Source organism: Astyanax mexicanus, chromosome 1 (assembly GCF_023375975.1).
Source record: "Astyanax mexicanus isolate ESR-SI-001 chromosome 1, AstMex3_surface, whole genome shotgun sequence".
In the NCBI taxonomy this organism is placed as follows: Eukaryota; Metazoa; Chordata; class Actinopteri; order Characiformes; family Acestrorhamphidae; genus Astyanax; species Astyanax mexicanus.
The window spans coordinates 115,892,772-115,907,074 of NC_064408.1; the positions used below are offsets into that span (position 1 = coordinate 115,892,772).

The 14,303-nt window shown below is 34.5% G+C and overlaps 1 protein-coding gene across 1 annotated transcript; it reads left to right on the plus strand.

Annotated features, from left to right (window-relative positions):
- Positions 1–5,331: 5,331 nt before the first annotated feature.
- Positions 5,332–12,160, plus strand: lamtor2 (late endosomal/lysosomal adaptor, MAPK and MTOR activator 2). The gene is made up of 4 exons (XM_007242165.3): positions 5,332–5,513; positions 7,229–7,391; positions 9,229–9,318; positions 11,779–12,160. The coding sequence occupies exons 1-4, from the start codon at positions 5,446–5,448 to the stop codon at positions 11,833–11,835; spliced, it is 378 nt and encodes a 125-aa protein (XP_007242227.1). The 5' UTR covers positions 5,332–5,445; the 3' UTR covers positions 11,836–12,160.
- The last annotated feature ends 2,143 nt before the right edge of the window (positions 12,161–14,303 follow it).

Here is a 14,303-nt window from a genome sequence, read left to right on the forward strand (position 1 = left end):
AAAAATGTGGGGTTTAAATCAGGCTCTGGCTCAAAATGACAGTTTATGGGCTAGATTTTTTGGGGCCCGATCTAAGCTCTAATTATTGGTTAAAATCAGTCAATTTCTCATTTACAATTTCATTGGTTTATTAAATAACTTTAATGAACCTGTTTCTACTTAAATGTTGAAATGTTTAGTCTGTATGTTTGAGATGGCAGCGTTTGCAACAAGCCGAAGTGTTGTGCTTGTGCATGTGCGCTCAAGCTAAAGTGGATTTGGATATACTGAGAGTGTGTGCGTTGCATTCTACTTGCATACGATTGAATAGATCTGGGTTTTTTTTAGTCTATACACAATATTTTAGAAGGAATTCCACACAAGTCTTAGTACATGAGGCCCCTAATGTCATGTAATGCACCATTACCAATAATGATTATGTTTAAAACAAATTCACCATTAATAGCAGCCTGAATACACTTCATGCATTGTTCTAGTCATTTACATGTCCTTCACTTAAGTGTCTTTAAGGGGTTGCCTTGCATTGCACTAAGCTATTTCTCCATGTGTTTACCAGAAGCCAGTTGAATGAGTTCATGAGCACGAGGTTACAACTTTAACTCACTGACACTTTCATAGTATCTATAGTTTTACGTATTTAAAAACAAAACTCAGATTTCAGCAGCAATGCCATCAAAATAACCAGTATTAAAGTGTGAAGAACAGTTTTTTGTTTAGGTGTTCACACCTTTATTACCAACACGGTTCTTTATGGACCCAAAATTATGCTAACCACATTTACATCTGGCTTTATTCCCCTTTGGGTATTGTGACAATCTCATAATTGCATCTGGATCAGGCCAAGCTACATAAAAATGCACTCAAGACACTTAACTCATACAAATCCAGTAAATCAAACCTGTTCAGGATGTGACAAAGCATATTAACAATTTACTATAGCACTGTAAAGGCATCCATTACTACAAGATGCATTTAACAACCAAAATCCCTCCCAGTTTAACTGGAACACCAGTAATAACTGCTATGTAACAAGCAAATTTGCCAATTCTACGCCACAACAGCAATCAGATTTCAGTTTGACTAACCAGAGACACACAACTACTGAGTTTAACTACATGTGGCTAATGTCTGATCAGAATCCAATCCAGATAAGTTACTTTGTCAGTAATTCAGTTCAAAAAGTGAAACTCCTATATTATATAGATGTATTACAAACAGAGTGATCTATTTTAGGTGTTTATTTCTTTAATTGTTGATGATTATGGTTTACAGTCAATGAAAACCCAAAAATCAGTGTCTCAGAAAATTTTAATATTATATAAGACCAGTTGGTACTTTTGGCAGTGTGGGCAGTGTGCAAAGTCCTGCTGGAGAATGAAATCCACATCTCCATAAAAGTTGTCAGATGCAGAGGGAAGCATTAAGTGCTGTAAGATTTTGTGGGAAAACAAAACTGCACAGACTTTAGACTTGATAATAAAACACAGTGGATCAACACCAGCAGATGACATGTCTCTCCAAACCATCACTGATTGTAGAAACTTCACACTAGACCTCAATCAGCTTGGACTGTGTGTCTCTCCACTCTTCCTCCAGCCTCTGATCCCTTGATTTACAAATGAAATGTAAAATTTACTGATAATCAGTGATGTTTGGAGAGACATGTCATCTGCTGGTGTTGATCCACTGTGTTTTATTATCAAGTCTAAAGTTTGTTTTCCCACAAAATCTTACAGCACTTCATGCTTCCCTCTGCTGACCTTAACTTTCATGGAGATGTAGATTTCATTTTCCAGCAGGACTTGGCACACTATGTACACAGCCAAAAGTACCAATTTGTTTTATATAATATTCTAATTTTCTGAGAAACTGATTTGTGATTTTCATTGACCGTAAGCCATAATCAACAACAATAAAATAAATAAACGCTTAAAATAGATCACTCTGTGTGATATATATATATCTATATGAATGATATTTAGATTATTTGAGATGCACTCATATTTTTATTTATAGACCATATGAGTATTTGTTTGATGCATTGTGGGTACTGCAGTGTGAGAGAACATTCAAACATGACAAGGATACAAACTCAGGCATTTGCAGCCTGTCAAGCAAGTGAGGTTGAGGATGCAGTGCTTAAGTACAGTATACGCAGTCATGCCAAATGTCATGGAACTGGTATTGTGTCCCATGACTTTTGCAATGTTTAATTGAGGCTAAAGGACACTGCATTTAATATGCATACTGTATTGAAATGGGTGTGATTGATTTATGCCACAGTTGCTTAACTGTTCACACAGACAGTTCAAGCCAGATGCTGCTGGACACCAGCATTACCACCCACTGCAATTTTCTGTCCACTGGGGGTGGTAATTACTGCTTATGATGTATTCCTGCTACACTGTAGATCAAGGAATGGTAAATATCTCATCCATCTGCTCCCACTATCAGTCCTCCCTCCAATTCCCATAATTCACTTTACCTAACATTCAACCCCACTCACAAGATAACACCTCACAACTTATACATATGTGGGCATTCACAAGTTCCAAAATTCCCAGAGGTAACACTTGATCCATTAACATACTACTGTCACATGACTTGTGACATGTATCCTAGTATTACAAAACATAATATATAAGATTAAATATCAGAATTGTCCCTCAAATAAGTATTTTTTTATATTGAACATAGAATAACCAATAATTAGAATAGCTGAATAAAATGTCAGCACAAGCCACCAAAACTGCTTAGAGAAACGTACATTAGTTTAAATAGCTTCTAGCGTTTAATTTCCTTGGGCTTACGACTACTGGTAGTTGCTTTTAAATTAGAATTAATGCGTTAATGTGTGAGCACTAGTACATGTCTCTGAAATTACACCCTAATCCACCCTAATTTTGAATCCCAGTTTGTTCAACAGTTGTCTTGTGACTCACGTCAAGAAGTCATTAGTTACATATAACATATAGGGCTCTATCTTACACTCTGTGTAAAGTGCGTAGTGATGCTAATTGCTATCTTACAACCCGTCAACAGTCTTTTTTTCAGCCTGTGTCACTAAAATAGCAACAGAGTTTAAGAATATATCTACGGCAATGGGCGTGGTGGTCTGGAAGTGAGGTGTGTTCAGGTAAATATCTGGTGTATTGCTATCTTGGCAGTGGCAAACACAGGTGCTCCACTGACTGATTTAAACCCTGTCAACAGTCACCAGTCAGACGTCCATACCTATCTTAGCAACTCTGGGTGCATTCTGTGTGCTCAGCACACATACACTATTTGTTACACACAGCTGCAGTGCACAAACCCAACCTTTACATCAACAATAAACAAAATCAAGAAAAAAAATATAATTGATTTTCCTGTTAAATTGCTGGCTTACCTTCACAGCGTAAATGAGCAGGTCAGTTTCCTCTAAAGAGATGCGCAGAAGAGATGCACCCTTGAAATAGTGCACCTGACTCTTAAAGGGAAAGGCAAGTGACACCTGCTCTTAATCAATTTAAGAGAATTAGTACATGTCATACTTTTTCTAATGTTATGATAGCAAAAACACACTGGCATGCCCTCAATTAAGCTGTGCGGTGCATGGTTGAGGCTCACCTGTAGATCGCTAAAATAGGGCCCATAATAAGGGGCGGATTTTACCACCACGCAAACCACGCAATTGCTTGGCCAAAAGGTTGGCAAAAAAGAAAAAAACCTGCATTATTTCTCTATTGTTTGACACCGAAGAGACACTGTACACGCAACATTAAGCTAGGCGAGGTAGACTAAGGTACCTTTGGCACAACCATTAAACGGTCTTAAAAACAACCAATTTTCAAGTGTTTCACACTGAAGGAATGTTTCCTTCAGGATATTTACAGGACTTTAATGGAAGTCAAAGTAAAAAGATTTTATTAAATTCAAAATGATTTTGGAGAATTTCTCTTGGTCCAAACAACAGAAATTATTTTTTTTCCATGACATCAGCAGTGTGTCAGTCCTAATGGCACAGTACAGAAAAAAATTAAACACAAGTAAAGTAATGGATATGAGACATTTAAAAGGAAAACCAAGAATATAGCTTTACAGTAGGACATGCTTATATCCCCTACTACAGTGCTGTGAAAAATATTTGCCCCTTACAGATTTCTGTTGTTTTTGCTTTTTTGTCATACTTATAATTATCACTACATTTACAATACTATGTACTTAAATTTTCCAAAAATTGCAAAGCCATTGATCATCTATCAGTCTGGAAAAGGACCACAGTGAGAGCTATAATTCACAAATGGAGAAAACATTGTACTTTTTATGTTTATTCATGCTATCTTTGTCTGATATTAAACTTAGTTTGAAAATGTAAGTATAATAAAAAAAAGCACAAAAAAACATAAATCTGTATGGGGACTAATACTTTTTTACAGCATTGTATATACAATATTTATGATCAGCTATTTTCATCTACATATCTTTTATCATTTCAATAAAAACAACCTTTTTATATTTAGTTTTATTATAAAGATGCATAAATGAACTGTCTATACTCTTTTTTGTATCAAAAACAAACTGTGTATTCTCTTTAGTTTGATGATAAAGCTGCATAAATTAACTACCTATGATCATTTTATCAAAAACAAACTGTTTCTATAGTTTAATTATAAAGATGCATAAATGAACTACCTATGCTCATTTTATAAAAAATAAACAGTTTGAAATCTTTAGTTTATTTATAAAGGCACGGAAGTAAACTATCCATGCTCATTTTATAAAAAACAAACTCCTTAAACTCTTCAGTGAAATTATAAAGGTGCATCAATTAACTACCTATGATCATTTTATCAAAAATAAATCGTTTGAAATCTTTAGTTTAATTATAAAGGTGCATAAATGATCAATCTATACTCATTTAGCCAAAAACAAACTGTTTGTACTCTTTAGTTGAATTATAAAGACACATAAATGAACTAGCTATGCTCATTTTATAAAAAATAAACAGTTTGTTCTCTTTACTTTAATTATGAAGACGCATAAATGATTGATCTATACTCATTTAGCCAAAAACAAACTGTTTATACTCTTTAGTTTAATTATAAAGATGCATAAATGAAATATCTTAATTATAAAGGTGCATAAATGAACAATCTGTACTTATTAAGCTAAAAACAAACTGTTTATACTCATTTAGTTTACTTATCAAGGTGCATACTTAACTATATATGCTCATTAAAAAAAAAAAAAACCTTTTTGTACTCGTTAGTTTAAGTATATAATTGTATGAATAAACTATCTACGCTTATTGGGCCCAAGACTACATTTCCCACAATCCCCCTCGTGCCTGTGTTGCGGAAGTGTGTTAGTCAGCTGATGTGTGTGTGTGTGTAAGTTAATGCTGGCTGCTGTAAAAGTCCTGGTTTCTGTAGTATTTTGAGGGATTTACTGGGTTTTCTGATCATGTTAAGACCTAAAGCTTTAACTCAGGTGCTCAGCCAGGCCAACACTAACGGAGTCCAGAGCACGCTGTGAGTATTATCCGCTCCGTTTACCGCAGATGTGGAAATATTGTGGCTAAGGTTGCTAAGCTAACTCGTTAGCTTCATTAGCTAGTATAGGTTCAGAGTGAGATAAATATATAGAAACACAGTGAAATCAGTTTATTAATGTGGTTTAATGTTTGTTTACGTGTTAAATCTGCTTCAATCGATATGATAGTGTCAGTGTTAAGTAAGCAGCGCTTCTGTTTCTGATTAATTTATCTTCTTAGCATAGCTAGCTAGCTAACCTATCTAACCTAGTTAAGTATAAACCAGTTAATGTACTAAAGGTTGTTTTTATACAACAAATAAAGTAATTTAAGACATTCACATCACTGTTTTGCTTTAGTAAAGATAATATAAATTAAATGGGAATTAAATGGTCAACCTAGTGTCAAGTATTAAGGTATAAAAAGTAATAAAGCTTTTGTTTAACAAAATTTGCGAATAATAGTTTTTATATGATATAACATCAAGTTTTAAGCCACCCTAGATGTGTAGAAACTGTTGCTGTAGTAAATGTTATTAATAATAGTGATAAATTGCGATTACTTAAACTTTTTTTCTCCGTAAGGCTAAGCTTTTAATATATATATATATTTTTTTTGTGTAAATATCACATCAGTATTATATTTTCTAAATTAAGTTATATATAATAGGTGTCATTTGTTAAAAAAAATGTTATTTAATTATGAATCATATCATTATTCAAATACTTTAAATGCAGGTATTTCCCTGTATTTTTTATTTTTTATTTGTATGTGCTGACTTACTAAGTTTAAAAGTGAGCTTTAATGGAGGAAGTAAATGTTAGTGTAGCTCCATATTCCACATTCAAAAATGTATAAAGAGGAAATGTTCTGAACTCTGCAGTAGCAGTGCTGTGTTATCATGCTACATAAAAAAATGTAGTAGGATGTACTGTTGCTGCTAATTGTCTACTTTTTTTTAGGGTATTTATCTTTATCTTTATTTTATGGAAGCCCATTCCCGCCACTTAAAAAAAAAAAAAATCCAGCATTTTTTTTATTATTATTATTAAGTAAACTGCAATATCTCGATATTTTGACACAAGTCATTATTTTGAGAAAGTAAGTCATTATTTTGACATACTATCTCAATATTTTTTGATACTAAGTCATTATTTTGAAATACTATCTCAATATTTTGAGATAATAAGTCATTATTTTTGAGATACTGAGTCATTATTTTGATATACTATCTCAATATTTTGAGATACTAGTATACTGTACAGAGACAGAGGCAGGTGAGACAAAGACGCACAATGGATACTATTACTATATAGCGGTTTACTTAATAATAATAAAAAAAATGTGCTGGATTATTTTTTATTTTTTTAGGTGGCGGGAATGGGCTTCCATACTATTTGGTATATTCTATTTTTATTGTTTTTTTTTTTATTTTGTTATCTTATTTTATCTATATATCTATTTTAACAACAGCTCTTGGGTGTAAACTGGATCATGAGATCACAATTTCGTTCCACCTCATGTACCACGTGATGCAAATGACAATAAAATCTCCTTGAATCCTTGAATTAATGTATCTTTATGAAGGTCTAAACTGCATTGTTAGGCTTCTAACTGGGCAAAAACTTGTCAGGACAGCGGATGTTGTGTTGGTTTTGATGCTTGCTGTAACCAATTTTCCGATGTCACTTTCTTTCTTTCTTTCTGTGTTAGGTTACTAAATAATGAAGGGTCACTTCTGGCCTATTCTGGCTATGGAGACACAGACGCGCGAGTAACTGCAGCTATTGCCAGCAACATCTGGGCAGCCTATGATAAGAACGGACATCAAGCCTTCAACGAGGACAAGCTGAAGTTTATTCTCATGGACTGTATGGTAATAACTGTCAAAAAAATCAAAAATCAACTTACGGTCCTATGTTTACAGTTTCTATTTATTTATACTTGCGGTTTGTGGGTGGCTTGTTTGTTTAGACATCTATTCTGTAGATTTCAAGTGTAATTAATGTAGTCTGGAGTTCCTCTACCCACTATCAAAGCGCCTTGCCATGAGCATGCTGACCAGTAGTCATCCTAACTCACAAGGTAACACCTCACAAATTATACAGGTGTCTGAATTCCCACTTCATTATCAATTCACAAACTCCTGTCACATGATATTTGAAGTATATTTGAAAAGTTTTGTTTAGCAAATAAAGCTTTTTTTCTTATATACACTACTGCCTTTTAAAATGTTTAAATAATATTTAATTGTTATGATTTTATAGCAGTTGCACAAATGATCACCTCCTACTTAACTTAATAACCCATTGCTGAGCATGCCAAACTTTTGCTGATGGGGTCCATTCAGATTCTATTCATTGATCATACTGGACTACTAAATTACCAAATAAAAAATTTGATTGTATAAGCTGATACTGACAGTTAACAAAACATTGGCAAAAAATTGTAATGCATCATACAGCTCAGGAAAAAAAAAGAGACCACTTAATTGAAAACCTCTAGAATATAATTAAGAGGAAGATGGATGATCACAAGCCATCAAACCAAACTGAACTGCTTGAGTTGTTGCAGCAGGAGTAAAGGCATAAAGTTATCCAAAAGCAGTGTGTAAGACTGGTGGAGGAGAACATGCCAAGATGCATGAAAACTGTGATTATAAACCAGGGTTATTCCACCAAATATTGATTTCTGAACTCTTAAAACTTTATGAATATGAACTTGTTTTCTTTGCATTATTTGAGGTCTGAAAGCTCTGCATCTTTTTTTTTGTTATTTCAGCCATTTCTCATTTTCTGCAAATAAATAAATGCTCTAAATGACAATATTTTTATTTGGAATTTGGGAGAAATGTTGTCCATAGTTTATAGAATAAAACAACAATGTTCATTTTACTCAAACATAAACCTATAAATAGCAAAATCAGAGAAACTGATTCAGAGCTGTATTTATAGCAGAGTCTGTTATTAAGAAAAATGGAATAGTTAAACAAAATAATTCTATAGTGCTACAATATTTATTTTATTACAATGTTTGTTTGAGGTTCTGAAATGCGATTCAATACGGTATGCAAGAGCGGACAATAATGTCAGTAATGCACTTTTATCTAAAGCCATATCTTGTAAAGTCTAAAATATTTAACATATATATTATATCAGGTGTTTTACTGATTATTAAAATGTGTAGCCTCTCAAAAACTAAAAGCTTTACCCTGTGTACAGCATTTTCCTAGTGCTCAGTTCTTGCTGTATATCCCCTTTCAGAAAGTGTGACATGTTTCACTATCCCTTTACGAGTTTCTGCAGCACTCGAGCTGCTCTGAAACCCACAGACTGAACAGCTCAGGCAGCCACAGATTGGGAAATGTGGGCAAGTGTTCTTGGGTAAGAACTTGTGTAACGCAAGCCCGGCATAAGTAAGGATGAAATCCTGATATGAATCCTCCCTCCGGCCTGCTGCACCAAAATAGAACAGAATTAGAAGAAAAAAACTTTTATAATGATTAAAAATCCACAGTTTGGCTTAAGGCTGTTACACCAGGGCTCGCTCTGAGATCTGGGTGTTCAGGCAGTGCCTGTACCATCAGAGAGATAATGCAATATTGAGTTATGGAGTTCAATAAAATGTTAATTAGGTCATTTAGACCAGCATACAGTGTTTTCTGCTTTTGCCGATGCTGACAATATTATTCTTGTTTATATTCTTGATTACAGGAAGGCAGAGTGGCCATTACCCGGGTCGCTAACCTGTTGCTGTGCATGTATGCCAAGGAGACCGTGGGCTTCGGGATGCTTAAAGCAAAGGTAGGCTGGGTTCTTTAGTGTGGCACAAGATATTGCTTCAGCATTCACACTTCTCATTTTTCATGATGCTATAAAGTGGGGCAAAAAATGTTTTTACTCAGCCATTGATTGTGCAAATTCTTCTACTTAGAAAGATGAGAGAGGTCTGTAATTCTCATCATAGGTACACTTACCATTCCTCCAGGCAGAACACCTCTAAAGCAGTGATGTTTTTGGGCAACTCAACCCACAATTTTTTTATGGGGTTAAGGATTAGAGACCGGCTAGACTGACTCCAGGACCTTGAAATGCATTTTACAGAGCCACTCTTTCGTTGCTCGAACGGTGTGTTTGGGATCATTGTCATGTTCATATCATTCATGATATTCAAAAATATTGGTAATATTATTGTGTACAATACGATATGGCACACTCATACCACCAGGCAAGAAAATGGAAACTTTTGAGGGGAGAAATGAGAAAGTACAGGCAGCTACAATGCAGGATTGTAGTCAAAAGGTCAGTTTTAATACTTACTAAAAACAATTGGGATTTAAAGCAGACTTGGGCTCATAATGACAGTTTATGGTTCCGGACTGATTAGGTCAGGCTTGGATAGAACCTGCACGGGCTCGGGTTGAGTCGGGCTAGCTCACTCTAGCCTACCTCCTTGACGATGAGATGACAGTGGGTCTATGTTAATCTGCATAAGAAATTCTCTGTTCTATTTTGATTTGCACATCTGTTGGTACAACAATTGGTACAACTTCTTTTTATTTTGCTGAATGTGTTCATTAGAATGGGTTACAATCATAACATTCCACATGCTTATTTCACTTCAGATGTCCCTTCTGTATTTCCCAGCTTGTTAAAAAAGTAAAAAAAAATGTACACCTGTTTATAATTAGCTGCTTTGAGTGTGTTTTTTTTATTTGCAACAGAGGTGACAAAGTGAATTACATTCCCTAACTATAGGGGGAGCCCAGAAACAGAAAATACTATTTCTTACAAAATGGGCTTTTAAGTATGTGTTAATATTTAAATAATAGACCTTTATTCTTGAAAAGGGCTTCTGATTTTTTCTTACGTGATAGATTTTACTCATTTTTAACATAGTATGTCCAAAAACATATAAATAAGTATATTTTAGATTACATACCAGTAATTACATGAACTTCACGTGACAAAAACAGAGAATTCAACATTGGCTATTTTTCTGTAGCTTAGTTCCTAATATATATATATATATATATATATATATATATATATATATATATATATATATATATATATATATATATATATATATATATGGACCATAGGATGAATGGTGGCAGGGTTTGTGCAGTCATGAAAACAACTGAAAAATCATGGAATTTGAACATAGCAATTTCCAGTCCTGAATAAATTTAGGAAAAATACAACCCATAAAGTTTTGGAAAAGTCATAATTTACTTCAAATTAGCTAGCTTTTTAGAGTTTTAGCTGCACTAATTTCCTAAATTTCCTTTGGGATCAAAAAAGTGTCTGTCTGTCTGTCTGTCTGTCTATCTATAACTGTAAATTCACAGAGAAAAATAATAATTTAATGTTGTCCATCTTCATTCAGACAAATACAAGCCATAGATAGAAATGTTATTCAGCTAGTAAAATGTCCAATATTTCAAAGTTCTTTCATCCCTTTTTAGGTAAGATAAAGGCCTACTATAATCAGCTTTTTACATAGATTTTTAGTTTTATTGTTCATGTCTGTACTGATGTTTTAAAGATTGTATCAGGGTTCCGTAGGGTCATGAAAAACCTGGAAAAAGTCATAGAATTTGAAAATAGCAATTTCCAGGCCTGGATATGTTTTGGAAAAATACAAATACCCAGAAAGTTTTGAAAAAGTCATGGAAATTTGGTCTATAAATCGTTGTTTTAGTTTATTGATGAAGAAAATCTATTTTGAGCTAACAAATACGTAATTTAAGCCTATACAATGGAGCTCTCAGGATCTGACACACATTTTATTGTTAAAGATTGTGTATCAACATTTAATCTGATTCATTTTAGACCTACTATAATTCATTTCGATTATAGTTTTAGTTGACTTTTGGTTTTATTGTCCATGTCTGCGCTGTTAAAAAAAAATATCATAAAATATCATAAATATCATTAAATTTGCCTTGAAGGCATGGAAAAGTCATGAAATAAATCATGGTAATCATGGTATTGATTAAAAAGTGTATGAACCCTGTCGTATGGTTATGAGAATTTTCAGCAAAGCAATGGAAAAGTCATGAAAAAGTAATGAAAATGTACTGGTTAAAAAGTGTATTAAAGCTGTGGTGGGTACATCAACCTTCAACCAAAGTAATCTTCTATAAATAGAAAGGGAAATTCATTTGTGGCCTTTTAATAAAAGCAGGATTGCTCTCTGAGTGTTAAAAGCAGAGGCCTGTGTATTTTAAGCTCAGATGTTTCTTTTGTGTGTTTCAGGCTGAGGCCCTGGTGGAGTACCTTCAGGAACCATTAACTCAAGTGGCAGCTTCATAGAAAGCTGAATCTTGAATTGGTGTTTCTCCTGGGATTTTCTCACGCGTCTGAATTTTTTTGCTTGATTTTGTGACAGTCTGTATACTCTCTATAACTCTCCAGCTTTATTTATTTGCTAAGTTTTTTCATGCTTATCTTTGGACATGCTGTCAGTGCAGCTCTGCAGTCTGAATGTGAGTTATCTTTAAGCAGAAACCTGTTAACAGGCCTGTTTTACTTTATGTCAACCCTGATCTCTCAGTATTTTTGTGTGATTGCAAATAACAAACAGTTAACATAAATAAGCCAATATTTGGTGAAAAATAAAAACGATTTGTTTTCTAAATTGCTGTCTTCCTGTTTTTTTCCTAGTAACATTATTATTATATTCTTAGTTTTAATTGTGTTTTGTCCATGTTCCTCAGAATGGTGTCTCAGAATTAAACATTGTGTTCATTTTTAAGAAAATCCAGCATAACTAAAATTTCACTGTTGTCGATGTCACATACGAGTTGTGTTTTAGTTAAACATTTAGATAACTCTACACTACTTTAAAACCTTTCCAAAAACAGTTGTTTTGGAAAAACAATTTACCAGTGTTTTTATGGTGAATTCAGTCGCCATGTCCCATTTTTCATGTCACAAGTTATTACACATTAACCAGTTTAATTCTTTAATTAGCTATTTAAAAAGCTTAATTCAATAAAATTTTATTTCTATAGCGCTTTCTACAACAGAAGTTGTCACAAAGCAGCTTTATAGAGAAAACAGGTCCACACCTCTTATGAGCAGCACCACAGAGATCCTGTACATTAAGAGGAAGAAAAAACAAACAATAGAACAAAACAACAGTACGGTAATATAGAAACAGAATCTGTGTGTGTTAATGTTGATCAGTGCAGGGTTGTAGGGCGGTGGAGAGCCTGGCCTGACAACATCAGGAACAGGGCATCACCATACATGTAGAAGAGATAGATAGAGAAAACAGAAAGGAAAGAAAGAGGAAAAAGGTTAAACTGTCCATTAAGTCATGGTAAACTATTACCATAATTAAAATTATTTTAGGAAAGACAAATGTATCTTTGAAACAGAGCAAGGTCAATGTCTGCAAATCTAGATTAATCATGTTTCCACCAAATGCCAGTTTTCATTCAAATTGTCCATATTTTAGTACAGCCAGGCATGTTGCGTCAAGGCAAGAAAACCAATCAATTGCTTTGGGCCCCAAGCTGGCCTGGGGCCTCCACACAACAACAGGTTAAGCCCCATATATACGTTTGTGTGCAGAGTGATGCAGAGCCGCAGTGCAGAACTATACACGCACCCCACTGCGTAGCATACTCTGCATAGGCTACGGTGTAGGTTCAACACAGAAGTATAAATTGGCTTTTAAATGAATTAAATGCAACAACAACAAACTGTGGGAGCGGCCCTCTAAATTTTGTGATGGACAGTGCAGGAAAATACTACAACTCTGTTTTCAAAATCCCTCTCAAGGAGGCGTCTCGCACCAATCTTTATGCTCCCTAGCAAATTGAAGCCCTTTTTTTCCAGTTATCTTCACTGATAGGTGGTTTTCGTATGGCGACACAGCTGTTTAGTCCCAATCACTTGAGTTCCCTTCGCACTGTGCGTGTGGCAATGCTTTTACTTTCACTATTAAACACAGCCCTGAGTTTTAGTGTAGATTTTCTTCACCCAATTCACCCAACTTTTAATTAATCGCAGATTACAATAATCCGGCCACATTTCTTCCTCAAAGATGATGGTACCCACTAGTCTTCCAGTTTTTAATAATGTGTTGGACAGTTCTTAACCAAATTTTAGTCATTTCTGCAATTTCCTTAGATGTTTTCTCTGCTTGAAGCATGCAAACGATTTGACCCTTTACCAAAGAGACTGAAATATTTTTCACGACTACTTTCGACATGGTTGTTTAAGAAATGAAAAGCAACTCACTGCAGCAGTTAGGGTTAAATAACTTGTTGCCAGCTGAAAGAAAATCACACATGAAGTAGTAATTATCCAATATAGGAGGCTCGTACCTATTTGCTTAGTAAAATCCAGGTGGGGACTTTTTTTGTATCTACCAAATGGGGGTCCATTCTGCTTGGGGCCCCCAAATGCTTTGAAATGGCTCTGAGTACAGCTTGTCATGACTGGAAATTAAAGTGATAATAAAAAGTGATTAGGCAAGAAAATGTGATTTCTGTGAAGTTTAAAGTAAAAAATATGATAAATAGTCAAGTGATGAGATGCCAAAAGGTGTAGTTTTCTGATTATACATAGAAAATGCAGGATATTGGCCCTTTAAATTGTTCACCAAACTACCTGGTGAAGCCATTTGTGAAGAAAACCTCCACATAGCAACAGATGTCATCTGAACTGTTTGCACCAGGAGAGGCTCCCTGGAGCTTAGGCTGGTTCCTTTCCTGCTTTGGATATAGAGGACTGAGGGCCTGATTGGCTCTTCCTCATAACTGGGAGGA

What these genes read in the sequence shown, in the direction of transcription:
- lamtor2 (XM_007242165.3), top strand. Translation starts at nt 5,446, where the DNA reads ATGTTAAGACCTAAAGCTTTAACTCAGGTGCTCAGCCAGGCCAACACT. An exon ending in TTATTCTCATGGACTGTATG is followed by an intron (nt 7,392 to 9,228) that starts GTAATAACTGTC and finishes TCTTGATTACAG; the next exon opens with GAAGGCAGAGTGGCCATTAC. An exon ending in TCGGGATGCTTAAAGCAAAG is followed by an intron (nt 9,319 to 11,778) that starts GTAGGCTGGGTT and finishes TGTGTGTTTCAG; the next exon opens with GCTGAGGCCCTGGTGGAGTA.